Raw genomic sequence first — 23187 nt, forward strand, 5'->3', positions numbered from 1 at the left:
CCACCGAGCCACCCAGGGATCCCCTTGATTACATTTAAATGCAAAATTTTCAAACTGTACTGTACCTGGACTTTGCCTTTTTTAATTCATCATAGTTTATCCATCACCCATAATCAATATCAAATAAATATTTGATTATTAATAAATGGTTTAAAAGGTAGCATTTTGATTTAGGCACACAGAGTATCCAGGCTAGAGCTGTCTTAGAGTTATCTTCCCTTAATTTTTTGCATATTGCTATGTGGAGATGCTGAGCTTTGTTATAGTGTGAAATGTCAGGCATTTTAGCATTTTTTTTCCTTAAAGTGGCAATTTTCATGTAGATGCTATCATAATACTAATGTATGTTTTATCTTAATAATATATCATGACTCCTCCTTTTTCTTTTGATATAAAAAATAATTGTTAGTGTATCCAATAGTAAGTATTAATATTTAAGCAACTTTGAATATCTCTTGGGGCAATTACAAATCTTAGTGCTTAGGGGCTGGCTCTTTCGATTGTTTTGCCTAGTCTAAAAGACTAGATAACTGGGCAAATCAGTAAACCTTAGAGGGGCTTGAACTTTGTTCAAACTAAAATCTTTGGAATGTTATCAAGTTATATTAAAATTTTTCTTGGAAGAAAGATTACAGATCTGTATGAGATACCAAAAAAACTCAGATTTCCTTAAAAGTCAACTGTAGTATGAAAAATAATGTGAACCTAAATTTTTAGAATTCAGTTTTTTCTTCCTTTTAGCTATGCTCCATTGAAGTAACTTGTGAATCAGCCAGCGTGATGGCTGCAACACTGGCTAATGGTGGTTTCTGTCCAATTACTGGTGAGAGAGTACTGAGCCCTGAAGCAGTTCGAAATACTCTAAGTTTGATGCATTCCTGTGGCATGTATGATTTCTCAGGGCAGTTTGCCTTCCATGTAAGTAATTGTTTAATCTTAATTTTCTCTTGCTAGAAACTAGTCTGGACTAGTTCTTTTAAAAATACTGTTTGAACTTTGGTTCTCAAGCAGACATTAATTTTTGAGAGAGAGAGACACTTTTTCAAGGTTAATTTGTTACAGACTTGGTAAGGAATAGAGTTAAGGAGTCTGCAAGATATTCTAAAGAACTTGAAGTTTAATTTATAGAACCTCATCACTTGTACTTACAAGGCATTCCAATGTAACAGGGTTGGTACAGACATTATCTGCTTTTTCTTGTTAAATATTTAGCATTATGGCGATTACATATCTCAAGAATTCCTTAAGTTCAGAAGGAACGCATAATTGTAATGTTTAATATCTTTGGTTATGTTATAGATTTTTTAAAGCACTTAAAGTGTATTTAACAAAATATACTGCTTTAGGCTCTGTTGTACACTTGTGAACATTTGTGTATGCTTGTGCAATGAATGTATAGACTTTCTTACCTCATTCTGCCTATGTGAAGACATAATGCCCTAAAAAATTTTTTTTTAAGATTTTATTTATTTATTCATGAGAGACACACACAGAGAGGGGCAGAGACACAGGCAGAGGGAAAAAAGCAGGCTCCCTGCTGAGTATGGAGCCCAATGTGGGACTCGATCCTGGAGTTCTGGGATCACGCCCTGAGCCAAAGACAGACATTCAACCACTGAGCCACCCAGGGTCCCAAAAAAAATTTTATTTGAAAATTTTAAAGCAAAAATAGAGAAATGCATTTAACATTACCCATTACTCAACCTCGATAATTATCATTATATGACCGATATTGTTTATCTTTATTCCCCACCCCGCCATAGTTTAATATGTAATTCTAAATAAGGAATTAAAAAAAAAAGTAGCATTATTACATTTTTTAAAAGATAACATCTTAATCTTTAATATCATCAAGAATTTAGTGTTCAGATGATCCGGATTGATTATTTTATAATTTCCTTGACTTGGGATGCAAATATGGGCCATATGCTGTGATAGTTGTATCTCCTCTTATTATTATTTTTTAAATCTATGGTTTCCCCCTTGATGTTTTTACTTGTTATTTTTAGTTGAAAAAACTAGGTCGTTTATCCTGTAGTTTCTCACAGTCTAGATTTTGTTTATTATATTCATACCATTGTCCCTTGTATCTTGTATTCCTTATAAATTGGTATATCCCATTCAGATGATTTTTTTTCTTTCTTAGATTCTGTGCAAAATTACTTCTAGCAATAGGTATTTAGTAGCTGAATGTTAGTAAGCCATTAGTGAATACTGTCCTGATGATACTAATTTTGTCTTTTATCATAATTATTGTCAAGTGTTCCATAATGTGAACTTAAAAGTTTTGAAGAGGATTAATTTGAATTAATCTTCTCTATTCCTCAGACAATTCTCTGACAGTATGCAGAGAATCTTTTTTTTAGAATCTTTTAAGAAGTTATAATTTCTCATTGTTTTCTAGTCATAGAATATTTTTTGAAAGTAATGTTTTATACTTTATTACATATTTATTATAGAATTTAAAATATAGTCCAAAAGAGTAAAATAAAGACATGCATACCCCACAATTTAGATATAATCTACTTTAATATTAGAGTATATCTTTTCAGATTTTTTTTCCATATTCAAATATATCTCAACCGTTCCATAGTGTTTTCTCATTCATTGTATTATAAACATGTCGAAAAATACGTACATTTGTAATGTTGGAATTCTACTGTGTATATGTAAACCATAGTAAGTTTAAGTTCCCTTATTGGGTATAACTTTTCTTTTTTTTTAAAATATTCACATCAATATCCTTTTTTTTCAAATTATTTTCAGGTTGGTCTTCCTGCAAAATCTGGAGTTGCTGGGGGCATTCTTTTAGTTGTCCCCAATGTCATGGGCATGATGTGCTGGTCTCCTCCTCTGGATAAGATGGGCAACAGTGTTAAGGGAATTCACTTCTGTCATGTAAGCATATTTTCTTAATGAAAATAATGGTCATAGAATGAAACCATCCAGTGATTCAATGTTTTAAATTTAATTCCAATGTAGTTAACATACAATAATGATATATTAGTTTCAGGTGTACAATATAAGTGACTCAGCAATTCTCTACATTACCCAGTGTTGATCATCATCATCCCCCTCACTTATTTTACCCATACTCCCACTCACCTCTCCTCTGGTAACCAGCAGTTTGTTCTCTGTAGCTGAGTCTGTTATTTGGTTTATTTCTTTTTTGCCTCTATATTTATTCTGTTTCTTAAATTCCGCATACGAGTGAAAACCATATAGTATTTGTCTTTTTCTGACTGGCTTATTACTTCACTTAGCATTATACTCTCTAGCTCCATGCATGTTGCAGCAAATGACAAGATTTCATTCTTTTTTATGGCTGAATAATATTGCATTGTGTGAATATGTATATGTGAGTGAGTGTGTGTATGTGTGTATATATACATATATATATATTCATCTGTTGATGGACATGAGCTATTTCCATAGTTTGGCTATTGTAGATAATGCTCCAGCAAACATAGAGGTGTATGTCCCTCAAATCAGTGTTTTCATATTTTTTGGGTAAATGTGAAATTGTGTAATTACTGGATCATAGGGTAACTTTTTTTTTTTTTTAACTTAAAAAACCTTCATACTGTTTTCCATAGTGGCTGCACCAGTTTGCATTCCCATCAACAGTGGTTTTGATTTGCATTACCCTGATGATGAGTGATGTTGAACTCTCATGTGTTGACCATCTGCATGTCTTTGGAGAAATGTCTGTTCATGTCTTTTATCCATTTATTAATCGGATAATTTGTTTTTTGGATATTGAGTTGTATCAATTTTGGATACTTACCCTTTATCAGATATGTCATTTGCAAGTATCTTCTTCCATATAGGTTGTTTTTTGGTTTGGTTGATTGTTTCCTTTGCTATGCATAAGCTCTTTATTTTGATTTGGTCTCAATACTTTGTTTTTGCTTTTGTTTTCCTTGCCTCAGGAGACCTACCTAGAAAGATGTTGGCTATAGCCAGTGCCGAGGAGTTACTGCCTATGATCTCTTCTAGGATTTTTATGGTTTTTAGGTCTCAACATTTAGGCCCTTAATCCATTTTAAGTTGAGTTTTGTGTATGATGTAAGAAAATGGTGCGCTTTCATTTCTTCTGCATGTAACTTTCCAGTTTTCTCAACACCACTTCTTGAAGAGACTATCTTTTTCAGCCATTGTATGTTGTTTCCTACTTTGTCAAAGACTAATTGATCATATAATTGTGAGTTTATTTCTGGATTTTCTCTTCTGTTTCACTGATCTATATGTCTGGGTTTTTGTTGTTGTTGATGTTTTTAAGATTTTATTTTGAGAGCGAGAGAACACAGCAGGGAGAGTGGCAGGCAGTGGGAGAGGGAGAAGCAGGCTCCCAGATGATCACAGAGCCTGATGTGGGGCTCAATCCCAGGACTCTGGGATCATGACCTGAACTGAAGGCAGATACTCAACTGACTGAGCCAACCAGATGCTGCTGTATGTCTGTTTTTGTGCCTGTACCATTCTGTTTTGATTACTATTGCTTTGTAATATAACTTGAAGTCTGGAATTGTGATACCTCTGGTTTTTTCTTTTTCAAGATCGCTTTGGCTATTTAGAGTCTTTTCGGTTTTATACAAATTTTAGGGTTATTCTAGTTCTGTGAAAAATGCTTTTAGTATTTTGATAGAAATTGCATTAAATCTGTAGATTGCTTTGGATAGTATAGACATTTTAATAATATTCTAATCCATGAGCATGGAGTGTCTTCCATTCCATTGCTTTGTATCATCTTAATTTTTTCATCAGTGTTTTATAGTTCAAAGTACAGGTCTTTCACCTTGTTGGTTAAGTTTATTACTAGATATTTTATTATTTTTGGTGCAATTATAAATGGGATTGTTGGGATGCCTGGGTGGCTCCGTGGTTGAGTGTCTGCCTTCGGCTCAGGGCGTTGACCCCAGGGTCCTGGGATCGAGTCCTGCACTGGGCTCCTTGTAAGGAGCCTGCTTTTCTCTCTACCTGTGTCTCTGCCTCTCTCTCTCTCTCTCTCTCTGTGTGTGTGTCTCATGAATAAATAAATAAAATCTTTTCAAAAATAAATAAATGGGATTATTTTCTTAATTTCTCTTTGTGGCTTATTATTAATGTATAGAAATGTATTGGATTTCTCTATATTGATTTTGTATCCTGTGACTTTACTGAATTCATTTATCAATTCCAGTAGTTTTTGGGTGGAGTCTTTAGGGTTTTTTATATATAGTATCATGACATCTGCAAATAGAGAAAATTTTCTTCTTTACCAGTTTGTATGCCTTTTATTTCTTTTGTTGTCTGATTGGTGTGGCTAGGACTTCCAGTACTATGTAGAATAAAAGTAGTGAGAGTGGACATCTGGTTCTTGACCTTAGGGTAAAAGTTCCCAAGTTTTTTCCCATAGAGTATGATGTTAGTTGTGGGTTTTTTGTGGATGTTGTATAATAATGTCATGTAAGTGGTACCATCCAGTGATTCTATTTCTTTACTCACTTCAGTGGTCTTTTGATGGTTGACATTCTCCCTACCTACCAGTTACTCATCCAGTAGCTTTCAACTGCTTCATCAGATAGCTGCCATATACTCATTTCCAAAGAAAATCGCATTTGTTGAATGCTGATGTTTTACTTGTCATGGTTTTAAAAAGTTTTGTTTTCAAAAGTTGAACTAAAGTTATTAAACTTGGAAAGGTGTTTAAATTTAAAGCACAACACAATTTATTATAGTTTAATATATCATTGTTAATATGCATGTTTATCCATAAACTACCATGAAAGTCTTTTTTTGAGGACATAAGCACTGGTAAAGTAAAATTGTTACTACTGTTGATTAGTTCAATATTTTATGTTGCTCCCCAAGTCTTGCTAATATTTCAGCTTTTGGTTTTATGGACATTTATTACTTTTTAGACTCTGTATTGAATACCATAATTTTTCTGAAAACTTTCTCAATTAAAATTCTGATTTATTCAGTTTTTTGTATTTTAGAAAAACTAGAGGACATTGGATTGCTTATAGATTACAATAGATTATAACTAGAATATTTATTTTTGTGATGCTTTATGGTTATTTGATAGAATAGTTCTTTCATATGGCCTGTTGGTATAGTGCCTGTTTTATAGGAAATGAAAATTAAACAATTTGTGGTGTAACCCCCAGGGTCATACTAGTAAGCAGTGTTCTCAAGATTTTATCCATGTCTTCTCGTTTTGATTTCAGTTCCCTTCTTGATGTATCATGCTGCTTTATTAACATACAGTGGTATTTTCCATGAGATAGTAGTTAGGTTAGGTTAGTATTAGTGTGATTTCTTTTTTAATATGAAAATCAATAGCCATTGAAGAGACAACTTCTTATACTTGTTCTGTTTATTTATAGGATCTTGTTTCTCTCTGTAATTTCCATAACTATGATAATCTGAGACACTTTGCAAAAAAACTTGATCCTCGAAGAGAAGGTGGTGATCAAAGGGTAAGCAAAATTCTTATTTAGATTATTATGATTTTTCTAAGAGAACATGAGATTCACCTGTTTGAATAGAACTTTGTTAGTGGCCTCATATATTTGCTGATCACAAAGGACTGTACACAAATTGTTGACATTTTTATCCTGGAAACTGATAAAGATATTGTTGTTTCATTTAAATTTCAACTGGTTAGCTTAGCAGCAGTGTTTCCCTCCCCACCACCCATTTTCCTATTTTAAGCGATATTTTTAAGAATTGATTCTGTTAAAAAAATAAAAAAAGAATTCTGTTCCAAGAAAACATTAGAAAGTGCTACATGCTATTCCAAAAAAAAAAAAAAAAAAAAGCCTTGTTTTTACTCTTAATATTTGTTAGCTTATAGTCTTGAAGTTTATTTTGATGTGGATGGATATATAAATGGAAAAGGATTATACTACTAGTGAATGACCTTTGAAAGCCACATAGTAAGTTTTATTGGCCACTACAGTTGAGATACTTTGCTATAAAAAATGTTTAATGTAGAATTCTTGATACTCTTACTTTAAACTAATATTGTTTATCAGTGTGTTTGGCTTCATATTATTGCATATACCTGCTTTTTTAGAGCTGATATTTAAGAGTTGGGACTTAAATTTTAGGAACAAGATTTTTTTGTCTTCATAGTTATTCACTGGAACAAGGACTTGTTTTTGAGTTTTAATTAAATTCCTTTACATCCCATCTAGAAAATGTTTTATAGTAATAAATACCTAATTAGACTTGAAGCTAATAGAAATAGAAATTATTTTTAATGCATACCAAGAAAATTTTCCTATTGTTAGTTCCAATCAAAGTAACTTCTAATATATATGAGAATTATGCAAAGCCAACAGAATAGATACTTCCATGAGAGTCAACATGAGTAACATGGAACAAAACATCAAATGGTGGTGGGTGAAAATGTTAACAGATTTTAATAACATTCATTGAAAAATACCGTTTTATAGCTTGGACCTTTCTTCACTCAAGTGCACTAATAAATTATGTATGTTGCTTGAACAACTAGCATTCCTTTGGACCATTGGACTATGAAAGTCTCCAACAAGAACTTGCTTTAAAAGAGACAGTGTGGAAAAAAGTGTCACCTGAGTCAAATGAGGACATCTCTACAACTGTAGTATATAGAATGGAAAGTCTGGGAGAGAAAAGCTAAAGAAATGGGTTCTAGTTTCAGAATGTTCTTCATTTAACCTTTCAAACATCTTTAGCTTTTTTGCATACTATAAATATTTATTTGAGTTTTTTGTGTTCTCATCCTTGGGTGCTGGAGCCATAAAGCTTTTTTTCCTTTTAATCTTTGTATAAAGATAATAGATTAAAAAGTGGATTTGTTGGTCTTTAAAAAAGTATTTATAAATAAGTAAAGCATATTTGCTTTATCTTTAATGATGCAAAAAGGAAAAATTCCTTTAAATTTTTCATGGTATAATTAAAATTTTAACAATCTTCATTTTAAAATACTAACAAATATGTAATTTTTTGGTTCTAAAACCCACACATTGAACTCATAAGTTTCATTACATTTTGTTTTTTCTTTCCCAGTTTTACAACTGACATAATGTCTGTAGGAGCAATAGAAAGTTATTTCAATGCTAAATTCAAAACTAAAAAGGCAAAATTAATCCCAAATTATTTAATATAGCAGTAGATTATAAAATTAGCTTAAGGTTTACATTTTATGCCATTTTTTAGTGATAGATTGGCTTTAAATTTTTAAAACTTCATTTTAAATTTTATGAAACACTTTAAAATATAATCATGTCTTTGCTTTTTTTACTTTGCAATTCTTCTTTGTTCTGTCAAAATTGTCATGTACAGGAGTGTCTTATGTTACTAAAACATTCCAGCCAAAGAATCTCAGAAGTAAGATAATGACGTTTCACTGTTAAAAAGCTATAATGGTTACTCAGAAGGAGCAACAGTGAGTGTCTTCAAGTGAAATGTTTACCTGAACAATTTTATTTTCGTATTATCCACATTACTTTTTCTATGTTATATTTAAGTATGAATGGTGAAATCTTGGGTTTTAGCTTTTAATATTTTTATTATCATAATTTCACAAATGCTAATCTTTTATGATAAATTATAATAACATCTCAAAGTTAGCTTTATTTGAACTCTTAGAGTACTTAAATGAATTCAGTCTGATAGTAGTAAGTAAGCTACTAAAATGTTAGATCTGAATCCTTTTGGTTATAAAAATGCAATATTGAGAATCAAAACTTGTTTTTAAAAGAAGGATTATTTTGAATAATTTACAATGTTTAAAGTTTGTCTTGGCAAAGTGATTGTAAAATTCTGTAGGACCTATTCACACTTCTTCCGTCTTCCAGATATCTCTGCTTTTTCCCCACAATTTCTTTATCATAGCTGCAAGGAGTTTTTGTTTCTATTTTATTTATTTTTAAACTTAACAGATTTTGGAGGGCAGTGATGGTCTAGAAGGAGAACTTGATAGTTTTTAAGTGTCATGGCAAATAATGTGATAGATAACATCTATGAAAGTAAATAATGTAGTAAAAAAGGTTTCACTGAGTAATTTAGATACTGTTGCAAATATACAGAAAACTTGATCATATGATGTCTGGTGTTTGGGGACTATGACATTAGAAAAAGAAGTTCCCTTCCAAAGGTGTTGGTTAAAAGCTTTTTGGGCTAAGTTAAGTATTAAATTTAAATATTTAAATATATGTTAAGTTTTAGAGGATTTTTTCAAGGATTTTATGGTTACTTGAATATATCTCTAATGTACAAATGCATATCTCACTGGATGCTTCTGGTTTGGCCATTTATAGAGCAGTGTTTTTTTTTTTTTTTTTTTTGAAGGCCTTCCTTGTTTCTCCAACACCTTTAAACAGTATCATTTGTACTGTGACTTCCACCAGAGCCATTTGCAGTTTGGGGAATGTCTTAATTGATAGATCAGAAAAAAGGCTTTATTTTTCCTCTATGCTCTAAAGTGTTAAATTTTACTATTTCATTTGGAGAGTGGTTTTACTTCATAAAATGAAAATTTAATGTTTCCCATTGTGTCCATATGTATAGATTTCAAAATTATGTTGTTAATTTATGGTACTTATGTTGGTAAAGAGCAAATGCACACTTAACAGTAAAGTAGTATTAACCTAACCTGTGTGTATAGAATCTTGTGAAGGATGAGCATCCAGAAATTTTGTAGGAGGGTATCCATATGGAAGAAGGGGGAAGGTACTGTGAATAGGCCTCCAAACTTTACTTTAAAAAAAAAAAAAAAAGGAAGAAAAATCTTTGCCAGATTTAAAGACATTCTTTAAATTGATTCCTTCAGTATTTTTAATACCTTTTCAAATAAAGTTCTTGAAAAGTACCCAGTATTGTGGATTTAACATTTCATGCCATTACTGATTCTTGATATTCAAGCATTTAGGAGTTAGCACATCTGTTTTTCTTTTTTTATTTTCATTATTAACATTTCATTTGAAATGCATATCCTTCCTGAATTACTTTATTTTTAGCATAAATGTTGTGCATTTTATCCTTAGTGTTTGGATTAAAACATTTGTGTTATTTAGCTTTCTTTCATTTGCTTTGTATATTTAAAAATGTACCTTTTATTTTCCAGTATGCCTACTTTTTGTATTGTACAATAAATTTATTTTAAGCTGATTTTATTGTTTTTTTTTGTTTTGTTTTGTTTTGTTTTTTTGATGAAAGCAACTCTGGCATTTTAAATATAAAACAAGTATTTGGAATTTTAGCATTAAAATCTTTTATGAAGATACTATTAAAATGCTTTATATTTTTAATTCTGAGGCTGTTGAGATATTAGAAATACTCAAGGGCTTTGTTTGATTTTTTTTTTTTTTTTTTAAGCAAAGTAGAGTTGGTGGGGTTTTTTGAGGGATAGGTTGCGCTTTCCTGTTGGATGTACTAGAATTATTTGAATAAAGACTTTCCTCCCAAATTTTTTTGGGGTGTTCCATTTGACAACATAAAAAAAAAGTATACCCTATTTACTGTTTCTGCTTTCTGAGGAAGAGTATCACTGATTTTAATGGACTCTCAACTATCTGTTGTCCAGCATAGGAAAAAATATTGCTAAATAAAACGAAGAGTATCAATCATACTACTACTTTAAAATTGTCATTCACAGAGTTAATGTTGAGTGCAAGAACTATAATATAGAAATTTACCTTAACTACTTTTTAAGGAATTTAAGGATTTAAGGAATTTAATTCATTTTTAAGGAATTTTTCAGAAGGAACTTAGTTCTTCTGTATATTTACACAGCATAGTTGGTCAAATATAGTACAGTTGACTCTCAAACACAGGGTCGAACTGCATGAGACCACTTATATAACTTAATTTTAGGCCAGTGCTGTAATGTATTTTATTTTCCTTATGATTTTCTTAATGACCTTTTATTTTCCTAGTGCACTATGTATGTTTTAGTGTACTGCTTATATTCTTGGTCAGTGTAGGCTGTTAGTAGTTAAGTTTTGGGGGAGTCAAAAATTATGTGCAGATTTTCAACTACACAAAGAGCTGGTATCCCTAGTTCCCACCACAACATTGTTCAGGGTCAGCTGCACTTTTCCACCCCAACATTGTTCAAGGTCAACTGCACTTTAAATATTTCTATTTGATCAGATCTATCATTTGCATCCAGAGATATCCCAAATATATTAGAGAATTTTAAAACTATTTGAAGGGGAAATACCATTGTTTATAAGAATTTGTATTTGTGGGATTTTTGATAAAATTCTTTGGGGACTAGTAAATAAGGAGTTCAAGTGTCATAATATATTCAATATGTAATGATTGCTTACTTTTAAAGATACAGTTGGAATTTTTTGTTACTATTTTTAATCCATTTAAAGCAAAGGGAGAGGTGACTCAAAAGAGCTTGGTGATCTTGGTCTGACAGTGTAGAGTTTTATAGGCATGCATGTAATGTGGAAAGAAACACTGATAGATACCGATCTATATCCTGGTAATTTATGTATAATGTGTGGGTGTTACATGTGTATGTTTGTAAGTATATATATATCTGTATATGTCTGTCTATCCATCCAACCATTTATCAGTCCATCCATCTTCTGAAAATTAGCAGCAGTTCTTTACACATAGTGTCTTATGTATCAATGGTTCGTTGCTTCATTCCTATCCCAAGTTTTGTCATAGAAGAACTCTTTTTAATTTATTTTTTATTTTTTTCATAGAACTCTTAACGTTTTTGCTGCCCCCACAATTTATAAAATATAACATATTTCCCTTGTTCAATTTAACTCTAAAAGATTGTGATTCCTTTTGTTGTGCCCATTCACTACCTGCACTGTCAGGGCAAGGGGGTAACAGTATTGGGAAACTCTGTAAGAGGCAAAGCAAGAACTATAAATTTCATGTGGAAGTTGAATTTAAGGCAGTCTCCAAAATTTTTTACATGGAAGGATTATATTCAACTGAAAGTAATGTACTCATTTTCAACACCTTATGGAATAGATTTATTCCAAAAACTGCACAATTTTTATTTTTTAAGAATGTGCTTTGCTATTCTCTTGTGAAAATGTGGGTGTTTGTTCTAACTACTCTTAAATTCTAGAATGTAATTTTTAAAAAAAGGTAGCATGATTTCTGCCTAGTTCCTTTACTATTTTATAGTAAATGTTATGTTTACATTGTATAATAAAACCAAAGCCAGCTGTTGGAGATACAGCTGCTATGATGCATCGTGACCTATCCTTCAGTTTTCACCTAGATTTCAGAAGAGACTTTTACCTTAGTGTATTTTGCATTCTCTGTCATGGAGCTCAAAGGCAAAATAAAACAGGAAAATATATCCAAATAAACTAAGTTCAACCACTTTTATTTCATATTGTAGCATAGTTAAAAACATTTGTTTCTTACACAGATAGAAATGGAAGGAATTTAATTGGACTGGGAGAGGTTCTGTTACTCCTCTTCTCTCTTCCCCTGCCCAAGTAGTTTATCAAAGCGAATTCCATACAGACCTGAAGAAATTTAGAGTTCTACTTAGTCTCTTTTACTTTAGTTTTTAAAACTACTATAAAAGGCATCTTAGAGGGACGCCTGGATGGCTCAGTGGTTGAGCGTCTGCCCTCAGCTCAGGGTGTGATCCCAGTTCCGGGATCGAGTCCCAAGCCTGCTTCTTCCTCTGCCTGTTTCTCTGCCTCTCTGTGTGTCTCTCTCGAATAAATAAATAAAATATTTTAAAAATAATAAAAATAAAGGCATCTAGAGCAAAATCTGTGCAACATAAAACAGCTGGCAAAAATGACATTAAAGGGTCCTTAAATAATAATAGAAAAGGTACTTTTCTATTATTATTTAAATAATAGAAAGTACTTACTTTTTAAATAGAAGATGTTAAAAAAAATAAAAAATAAAAATAGAAGATGTTAAGGAGAATGATCATAAATCTTTAATGAAGTGATTCTATTATACTGTAATTTTAAAATGTTCTTTATATTTTGAAATATGAAAGATTATTAATTTTAAGGCTTACTTTACCATTTGTTTTGTAGATTGTAGATCCACTTTAGTGGTCTTTATAAGTTGTAGCTGTAGAGATTTTTAAGATCAGCAAAATGGGGGACCCCTGGGTGGCTCAGCAGTGTAGCACCTGCCCTCAGCCCAGGGCGTGATCCTGGAGTCCTGGGATCGAGTCCCACGTCGGGCTCCCTGCATGGAGCCTGCTTCTCCCTCTGCCTGTCTCTCTGCTTCTCTCTCTCTGTGTCTCTCATGAATAAACAAATAAAATCTTTAAAAAATAAAATATGCCAAATGTATAAAGTCTTTGTTGATTAAACTTTTATAATGGCTTTCTAATCAATTAGATTAACCTTTAACTAAAATGAGTGATAGAAAATAGCACTTGAGTGTACTGCCTTTTTTGGTGGTGTCTGGTATTTTTTGCATAAATTTTTATTGAGAACTGTTGTGTATGGGGTAAAAAAAAAAAAAAGAACAAATTATGATTCTTGGTGCCAAATGCTGTGATGATACAGTTCGGTTTGGAGGCTCACAAGAAAAAGTAATGAAATGACAAGTTTTGGCAATTGATCTCATAACACTGTTATTAGATTTTCAACTCTAAATCTCATTTACTAACTCAGAAATATTTAGTTAAATCTCAGTGATAAAGGACGACTTGGTATATCTGTTTTTAAGCCAAATTTTAATATCTGAGGATGTGAGTTTTCTGGACATGGTATTATTAAAAATAATTGTTTTTTTTTCATTATTTACCTTCTGAAATACTTCCAATGCTAATACCCCAGATGATTGAAATTATCTGTCAAGAAGGCTTAGCATTTTCCCTTTCTTTCTTTCTTTCTTTCTTTCTTTCTTTCTTTCTTTCTTTCTTTCTTTCTTTTTCTTTTTCTTTTTCTTTTTCTTTTTCTTTTTTAAGATTTTATTTATTTGACAGAGCGAGCAAGTGCACAATCAGGACGTGGCAGGCAGAGAGAGAAGGAGAAGCGGCTCCTAGCAGGTGCAGAATCTGATACAGGGCTCCATCCCAGGACCCTGGGATCAGGACCTGAGCCGAAGGCAGGCACTTCACTGACTGAGCCACCCAGATGTCCCTGGAAGGCTTAACTTTTAAAAGGAAAAGTTCTTAAACAGTTTTAGATTTGTTTCCATATTAACATGTCTGGTAATTTTAAATCTCTGTCCCGTAATTCCACTTTGGAACCCTGAGTTACAGTTCTAGTTCATATTCTCTAAACAGCTGAAGAATTTTTTATTTTTAAAACATAGTTCAGCCTTTCTAGATCTTTGATGTTCTTTCATTTATCATAATCTCATAATTTTTTAGAATTTGATGATTGAGGGGCACCAGGGTGACTCAGTTGTGTCCAACTCTTGATTTCGGCTCTGGTGTCATGATCTCAGGGTCATGAGATCAAGCCCCAAGGTCAGCTCTACCCAGGGCATAGAGCCTGCTTAAGATTCTCTCTCTCTCTACCCCCTGCCCTTCCCCCAGTTGCACGTAAGCAAGCTCTCTAAGAAATAATGTAAATAAGAATCCCATAACTGTGCTTGAAAGTTAAATAAATCCTAAAGTTTATCTGGTGCAAACTCCGACTTCAGTCAACCCCCTTTTCCAGATTTCTTAGCACCTTGCTTTCTCAGTTAACATATGTAGAATATTTTTTTTCTCTGTCTTCATGGAGTTTGGTCTGTTTTGTGTTTTGTTATGACAGCCGTTTGTTTATTGGTTATTTCTAATGAAAAGCATAATTGGCAATAGTTAAAATGACTAAGTTATTTGGCAAACTGATTGTCCCATCAGTGTTTGTTAAAACAACTTAATTGTATTTTTCTAGTAAACAGTCTTATGCCACAATTTATAAAGACTAGTAAAGTTAGAAGTGAATGTTACAATTCTAAATATAAAACATTACCCTGGAACCTTTGAAAGAAAAGTAAGTGTAGCAAAAATGTGGTTCTAAATATAGATGTTGCACCATTTGCTTTTTAAAATAAGTTCCTTTGGGGTTAGGTTATATATATAAGTAAAAAGGTCAAATAAGCAAAAGGTTATGGGAGTTCTAAACAAATGTTTTCTAGAAGAAAAAATCTTTTTCTCTGCAAATTAGCTTTTCTCAGCACATACTATACAAAATATCTAGCTTATTTCCTTTATTTTTAGTTTACATATTGGGATCTCTGGGTGGCTTCAGAACAAGGCACCTCATTTGTCAGTGTAATATATTATTCTATCATGTATATTGTCCTTAGCACTATTTTCCATTTCATAGTTCTGGATTGATTGATTTTTTAAAGGAAACTTAATATTGCTGTTCTTGAAAAGCATTACTTTTTAAAAGCCTTTGTTGACTTAGAAATGTTACAACTTAAAATATTATTTTAAAAAAAGTATGAGTTTCTTCCCAAAATTTATTATTTTTTTTTATATATTTTTTTTCTTTATTTATTTATGATAGTCACACAGAGAGAGAGAGAGAGGCAGAGACACAGGCAGAGGGAGAAGCAGGCTCCATGCACGGGGAGCCCGATGTGGGATTCGATCCCGGGTCTCCAGGATCGCGCCCTGGGCCAAAGGCAGGCGCCAAACCACTGCGCCACCCAGGGATCCCTCTTCCCAAAATTTAAACTTGGCTAATAGGTAGCTCTTTTTCCCACAAGTTTATGTAGATAAAAACCTGAACTTTTAGGAGACTGGCTCTTACTGAGTATAATCTGCTTGTTTTCACATTATACTTACTAAAGTAGAATGGCCTTGAAGTACTCCCATCAGTTATACTAGTATAACTATTCATATTTGGACCATTCCATTGAAAAAATAAAATTGAAATGATAACTGTTAGCCTTTCGTTAAACTTCTCTTTCTAATTACTAGTTTTCATGATTTTGTATGTGCCTTTCACAAATCATCACTAAGGGGCTATTATTACAAATTATCCTTTGAGGGATTCATTTAATTCCATTAAATGAGATTAATTATGTTGTATAAAACCATGGTATAAATTATTCATTGGACTCCATCAACATTTTGTTGCTTTGTTCTTTTGCATAGTCACAATTAAAGATCCTAATTGAAAAATTCAAAATATATTAATTTCAAGTATTCTTTTTTAAGTTTTTTTCCCTCATAACTCATTTTTGGCTGAAAATGAGGTGACATAAAAATTACTTCAAAGTTACTCATAAAAATGGGGTTTCATTTCAAGCCTTTGTATTGCTGATATGTTCATTTCCAAATCTTGTTAACATTTGCTATTCTAGGGTTACTTTCTTTAAAAAGTTAACATAAGTGTTAAAATTCAAACTTTTTTCATTATAATAAAGTTTGTTGGTAATTTATTATTTTACCTTCAACTTTGAATGCATACATCTGTGTGTCCAGGTCTATGCACAAGATTTATAATATAAATAAAGAAATGAACTAAATAATGTTTCTACTTCTAATTGAAATGAATGTTATAGTTTTTGAACAATGAAAGTTTATTAACATCTCTTGATGAAATTATAGAACAAGTGATTTGTTAAAATTCTACGATGACTAATACTAATAACCCTTTTAAATCATTCCAATAAAATATTCCTGCATTAATGTCTCTTCTTTTTACCTGAAAGAGAAACTTTAGAGAATGGTTTTAGGAGGTGGGGAAGTAAAGCTTAACTTTCTATTGATGGGTTTGTGAAGTGTTTCAACTAAAACAGGATATTAAAACAAAACTTTTTAATAATAGTATGTATGATTTTTTTTTCACCTGAAGGAGAAACAAAGGAGAAAGAAAACTAACTTGCTGTTTTTAGCCAAGTAATAAAAACTTGAGAAGCTTTAATTTTTATTTTGTCTCTGTTGTGCAATTTTATTTTACATCCACCATATATGTCTGCCACAGAATCAGCACTGCTATTTGTTTGGTATTCCTTATGTTTTGGGCTTTGTCATGTATTAGTGCATTTACCTCATATTTAGGGACTCTGGATAAAGGGCTGTTGCTATGTTTGCCTCTTGAGTTTTGTAGTGTTTGCTTTGCAAAAATTCCCATTCATTGCTGTCATGAATTTTAGAATTTTTTTTTAGTCAGGAATTTGCAATCTTAAAAAAAAAAGGAATTTACAATCTTCTGCAAAAGTTCTTAATAGATTGAAACTTGTGGTTTACCTAGTGTTGTTTGGACTTAAATAGGATCAGTGAATACTGGAAAGTTGGGGACATAGAAACCTAATGTATACAAGGCATGAAGTTTTTTTTTTCTGGCCTGAACTTCTGATTCTTGTTTTCTAACTTAAAAATGCATATAAATTTTCTTCTCTGTTACCTACTTTATTATTTTTTAAAACATAGTATTTACTACAAGTTCTGTGACTTTTTCTCCAGAGTTGGGGTAAAATTGGCTTCAGGAACATGTACCATTCTCATTCATTTTAACATAGGACAGTAATGGTTAGTCTGTAAACAGTCTTAATCGCAGGCTTGAAGTTACCATTTGTTCCTAAAATTGGCAGTGATTTTAAAAAGGATGTCTCATTTATACCTGCTGCCAGAGACCTTGGAAGTCTAGAGTTCCTGTCTCAGTCCCTTATCACAAGAAGTTTAACCGATTAAGACTGAATATACAGTGATGAGTCCTCCAAATTGTGGGCCAAAATTTAGATAATCTGTTTGCTCAGATCCTGCAGTTTTCTGTAGACTTCCCCTTTTGCTTTCAGTATCAGTAATTTCAGTCTGCTCTAGCAACTGTACCTGCCCAATACACCACCAGCAAAAACCTGACAACATCAAATCTTGAATAGCATGACTTTTAACCAGTGCAGTGCTTTGAGAATTTTTTTAATCCTTCTAAAGCCTAAGTAGGAACTATTATTACCTCTATAGATCTGTATAGATCTTGTAAGTTCCCTAAAGTCACAGAACTTTTATATCTATAGCATTAGGATTTGTACCCAGACAGTTTTGCTTCCAGAGCTCATTGTTTTGACCATAGACTATATTATTTCCCATTGCAAGATGTAAGTGGAGCAACTTTTGTCTCCTTGTTAATAAAATTGGGATATTCCATGAGAACGTAAGGACAATAACAGTTTCAGAGTGCTTTGCTAGAACAAAAAGGGGAATTTCATATCAAACAAGGTTATCCTGTAATAATTTCAATTTTCATTGTATGTAATACAGGCAATGTCTCCATCACACGTCCCCAGTATCCTATGATCGTCATATGTGCATGTATTTATTTCATTCATAGAGAAGAACTTTCTATCTCCAAAGATACTTTTGTGATGGGAGGTTATTATTGGCGGGGACGGGGGGAGGCTTTCAGCAGACAGCACATTTATTCTAAAATGTTTGTGTAAGTGGGAAAGTTAAGTCCAATATTACTTAACCACAGCAGATAACAGATCAGCCCTAAATACTACAGTGAAATCGTTTTTTAATTTAGCTTTCTTATAAGTGCTTTTCATTATTTAAAAAGTTTCCTCATTGTATATTTCTACAGCACTAAATATAAATTGCTATATTAGCACTAAAAGCTGATGTTTGTTGTAACTCTTTAAAACTTGTAAGATTCATTTTTAAATCGTTTTAAATCTTTTTGTGTGTCTCCTCTAAATGTCTGTCAGCTAACCTTAATTTTAAAACTTTTGTAAACCGTGACTCCATAAAGCTTTTCTTAAAGCTCAGTTGTAGGGGTTTTCATTAATCTTACATAGAAGAATTCTATGATCTGGAACCTTAACATCCAAAAGTGAATTTTTCTTCGTTCACTTACTTTTAGGGTAAAATGTATTTTGAGACTAGAATGATTCAGTGATTAAAAACAAAACAGTTTGTATTTTCATCTACCATCATTTGTAGTTCTTGTATATGTGATTTATTTTAATGATAAGGTTAGAAACAAAATCACAGAAACATGCCATGTGTACTGGACTATGAAGAAACACAATTCTGCTATTAAATTATATCTAAAAAATGAATTCTTCTTAATTCTAATGCCCTTACTCAGGGAAGCTGGTAGTAAACGTACCTATTTTCCAATTAAATTGTTCCTCCAATATTGCTTTTATAATAATGTAGTAGGATACAAGAGTAGTCAAATAGTTCCTTCTTTATATGATGCTGCTCATCCACTAAAGTGGCTATAAGAAAAGTAACAGGATTGTTCTGGTTTCTAGGCCTCCAATTAATTATTATTAGCCCCAGTTTAATTAGTTAACAGCTTTTCATTTATAATACCAAGAATTTTATTTTCCTCTTGTGTGAGTTTTTTTTCTCTTCACTTCAGGTAGTACATATAGCTCGCCTACCAATATGTCTAATAGATCCCGCTATTTAAGTGCAGATGTGTAACTTTTCCTTTTTTTTTTTTTTTTTTTTTTTGCTTTTTTCCTACTAAGAACTAGTTGTCTCTCCATATTTCACAGGTTTTTGTTTAAGCAGCACACAATTAGTTTAAGATATTTAGTAAATTTAAATTGATGGAGTAGTTCAGATTTTATAAAAATTAGCTTTAGCATTATCCTATTGTTCATTCACTAAGTACTTCTTCAACCAATATTTATTTGTCTCTTTCCTGTTACTTGTTAGATACTGCAGAGTGCTTAGGATGTGTGGTAGTGAATGAGTGATCAAGCCCTTGATGTTTGCAACCTAGAAGGGGATGCAGGTCTTGAATAACTAATAAAATAGCTAAAATGGTGATAAGTGATTTGTTCAAACTGACCCATTTAGATCTAGATTTTTTTTTTTTTTTTAGATCTAGAACTTTTTAGCTTATTAAGGAGGTGAGACGGTATATAGCAAATGGCACTTTTTATACACCTATACAATAGACTTCATGAGATGAATGTACAGTGTAGTTAAAGAACATGCACACTGGTCTTCAGTAAAACTTCTAATGTTTTATTTAAGAAATACACAAATATAATAAATGATAGAAAAGTACAAAGTGCCAGCAGAGGGTATAGCAAAAGACTTCATTTTGTCTGGATGAATAGGTATGGTTGGTTTTTCCTCAAAGGTGATACTTAAGTTTTGCATGAGTTAGAGGACGGGTGAGGATTATAGGACAGTCTGCCTTGGAGGGACAAGAAGGAGCTCATTTGTGAAAGTGAAAGAAAGCAAAAATGATAGAAGAGTGAGGCAAAGTGAATGGAGATTGGCAAGATCACATGATGTAGGGTACTGTGTCCTAACTTTAAGGTACAGAATCCTAGGGCACAACCTCAGAGATTGGTTTAAGCATCTACATTTTTAAACAAGCACCCCAGGTGCTTCTGCTGCAGATAGTCCCCTGAACACAGTTTGGGAAATAATTTACATAGGATCTTACATACCACATTAAGAGTTTTGGACTATGTAAAATGCAATGGGAAACTTTAGGGCTTCTAAGAAGGGGAATGACATGATTTGTCTTTAAAACCCTGCTTTGTGGGCAATTGATCAGAGGCAGACAAAAGTCGAAGTTCTGGGCCTCAGGTGGGACGTGATAGTGGCTTAGAATAGGAAAATAGACATGAGAAAAGTGAGCAGGAGACGCATACAGGAGATGCAGTTGGCAGCACCAAGTGGTAGCATTTGGTGGGTGAAAAGGAGGAGATGTCAAGTGGACAACCAGGTTTTAGTATAAGTGATAGGGGAGATGGAGCTGCATTTCTAAGATGGAGAACATCGGAGAAGCAAACCTTGGGAGTACGGGGAGAAATTAATTTTGATTGTTTAACAATTAAAGGGTATATTTGACTAAATAGATACCAAGAGGATCATTAATAGGGACTTAGATGAATGGGGTTATTTTTCTAATATAACAAGTCGGGGTTGGGATCCCTGGGTGGCACAGCGGTTTGGCGCCTGCCTTTGGCTCAGGGCACGATCCTGGAGACCCGGAATCGAATCCCACGTCGGGCTCCCGGTGCATGGAGCCTGCTTCTCCCTCTGCCTGTGTCTCTGCCCCCCCCCCTCTCTCTCTCTCTCTCTCTCTCTCTCTGTGACTATCGTAAAAAAAAAAAAAAAAAGTCGGGGTAGAAAATCCAGGAAGTGTGCCAGCAATAAGATATACTTAGGCTCCAGCCACCCTTAGTGTGTTGACGTTAGGCCTCCTGCCTGTCCCCTTACAGTTGCAAGGTAACTGTTCACTTTAGCCTCACTTGTGTGGTCAAAGTGGAAGAAGAAAAGGAGGAGGGATACCTAAGTCAGACGAGTTTCCTAGAAACCCATCTGACATGTACTGACCACGGCAGCAGCTACAAGATGATCTAGGGAAGGATTTCTAGATGCCACATTGCTGTGCCTAACTAGCAGAGATTCACTTAGCATGAATGGGGTAGGAAATAGGTGATAGGTAGGCACTTGGCAGTGTGAGAAAACTAACTTCCATTTGGCATATTTGTGAGATTCCCAAGTAGCGATGTGGGGTATCAGATGTAGGCCTAAACCTTAAGAAAGTGGTCCCTGTGGGAGAGTACATTTGAGACTGTCAAGCCATGTAGATTGCTCCAGGAGACAGTGCAGAATGAGAAGGAACCTTAAGGAACTCCCATTTTAAAAGTAGGATAGGGGGCACCTGGGTGGCTCAGTGGTTGAGTATCTGCCTTGGGGCTCAGGGCATGACCCCGGGGGTCTCGGGATCGAGTCCCATGTCGGGCTCCCTGCAGGGAGCCCGCTTCTCCCTCTGCCTGTGTCTCTGCTTCTCTTTCTCTGTGTCTCATGAATAAATAAATAAAATCTTAAAAAAATGTAATAAAAGGCTAGAACAGTAGGTCTCCCACTAGGGAAAAATGTCCCATTAGGAGAAAATCCAGCATATCCTTGTAGAACTCAAGGAAAGAGCAGATAGGCGTGAAGTATGATGAGGGATGTCTATTTACATAATCTCTAATTTTCTTTTCGTGTGAAAGTGCCCTTTTATTTTAGTAAATGATAGTAGAAGTTGGTAGGGTTTTTATTGTATGTGCTCAGAAAATAAAAAAAATTGGCAGCCCGTATTGGTAACCTCTTCCCCACAGTTAAAATTTCCTTGGCTTTGCGATCTAAAGTCCGAGAACTATTGGAGTGGAGCGAGTGTGGCTGCTGGTAGAAAAGACCCAGTTAAGAAGGTGAACCTGATACAGATACAGGAGAGTGGAAACGGCCGATAAAGCGCTGTCTCTGGAAAGAAACGGAGCTCTCAGCACAAGTGGAGGATTAGGTTTGGTGGGAGGAAAAGCGTCTCTTCCCATAAAATAGGACATCTAGAGGCAGGCAGGCAGGTTTGCAGACCTGGAGGGAGAAGTTGAAATTTGTCTGTTGGTTCCCACTTTCCTGAAGAGTATAAAAGGAGGTTTTCAAAAAAACAAAACAAAACAAAACAAAAAAATAGGCTTTCTGGGGAGAATGAGTTGGGGTTGGAGGGAGCCTGGTTTCAGGGCATGTAGAAGCTAAGAAGGGGTGTTCTCGGAGAGCGGGGCAGAGCTGAAGAAAATGAGCAGCATTATCAGACTACAGCTGAGGTTGATAACTGGATTTGCAGTGGTGCTAATCTGTCCGTTGCCACCCGCCTCCCTCCACCCGTTACCCTAGGTCTGCATTCCAAATTTAGGTTCAGGAGCTGCAGAAGATCAGGCAAGGGATCTTAGAGCATTTGCCAGATAGTGATTTTAACAGCAGGCTTTGGAATCTACTTTGGATTGAAATCCATTTAGGCTTTCTTTGTTTAGAATTTGATTCTGCTTAAAGAATATTTTATTTTATTATTTTTTAAGATTTTATTTATATATTCACGAGAGAGAGAGAGAAAGAGAGAGAGAGGCAGAGGGAGAAGCAGGCTGCATGCAGGGAGCCCGATGCGGGACTCAATCACAGGTCTCCAGGATCACGCCCTGGGCTGAAGGGCAGCGCTCAACCGCTGAGCCACCGAGGGATCCCCTGCTTAAAGAATTTTAAACTAGGATAGATTACACGAACAGGGGAGTTGTGTGTATTACTTTGCCACGGCCATATCTTCCTTGCTTCACATAAAATAGTGCTGAAAAGAATTACAACTGTTAAAATATGGATACATGCTAAGCGGTCTCCTGATAAAGGCCCTGAGAATGGTGCTGGAGTGATTTTTTGGCCGGGGGTGGATTGGGGGTGGCTATTAGTACAGATTTTTTCGTATAGTGTTACAGTGCATTATGTTTAAAGGTCTTAAAAATATCCTATTCTCTAGCAGCCTCCTGTGATACGTGCTGGAG

The 23187-nt window shown here is 33.8% G+C and overlaps 1 protein-coding gene across 2 annotated transcripts in view; it reads left to right on the forward strand.

Moving 5' to 3' along the window:
• The window catches only part of GLS (glutaminase), a 74564-nt gene that overhangs the window by 38539 nt on the left and 12838 nt on the right, over nt 1-23187 (forward strand). The window contains exons 12-15 of one of the 2 annotated variants that reach the window (XM_038585185.1): nt 742-918; nt 2767-2898; nt 6372-6464; nt 7505-10143. In XM_038585185.1, coding sequence (XP_038441113.1) covers nt 742-918; nt 2767-2898; nt 6372-6464; nt 7505-7651 — 549 coding nt within the window. In that variant the 3' untranslated portion in view covers nt 7652-10143. Of the gene's footprint in view, nt 1-741; nt 919-2766; nt 2899-6371; nt 6465-7504; nt 10144-23187 lie in introns of those variants that run through there. The other variant, XM_038585184.1, reaches the window with a different exon arrangement.

The sequence above is a fragment of the Canis lupus genome, chromosome 37 (assembly GCF_011100685.1).
Source record: "Canis lupus familiaris isolate Mischka breed German Shepherd chromosome 37, alternate assembly UU_Cfam_GSD_1.0, whole genome shotgun sequence".
Lineage (NCBI taxonomy): Eukaryota > Metazoa > Chordata > Mammalia > Carnivora > Canidae > Canis > Canis lupus.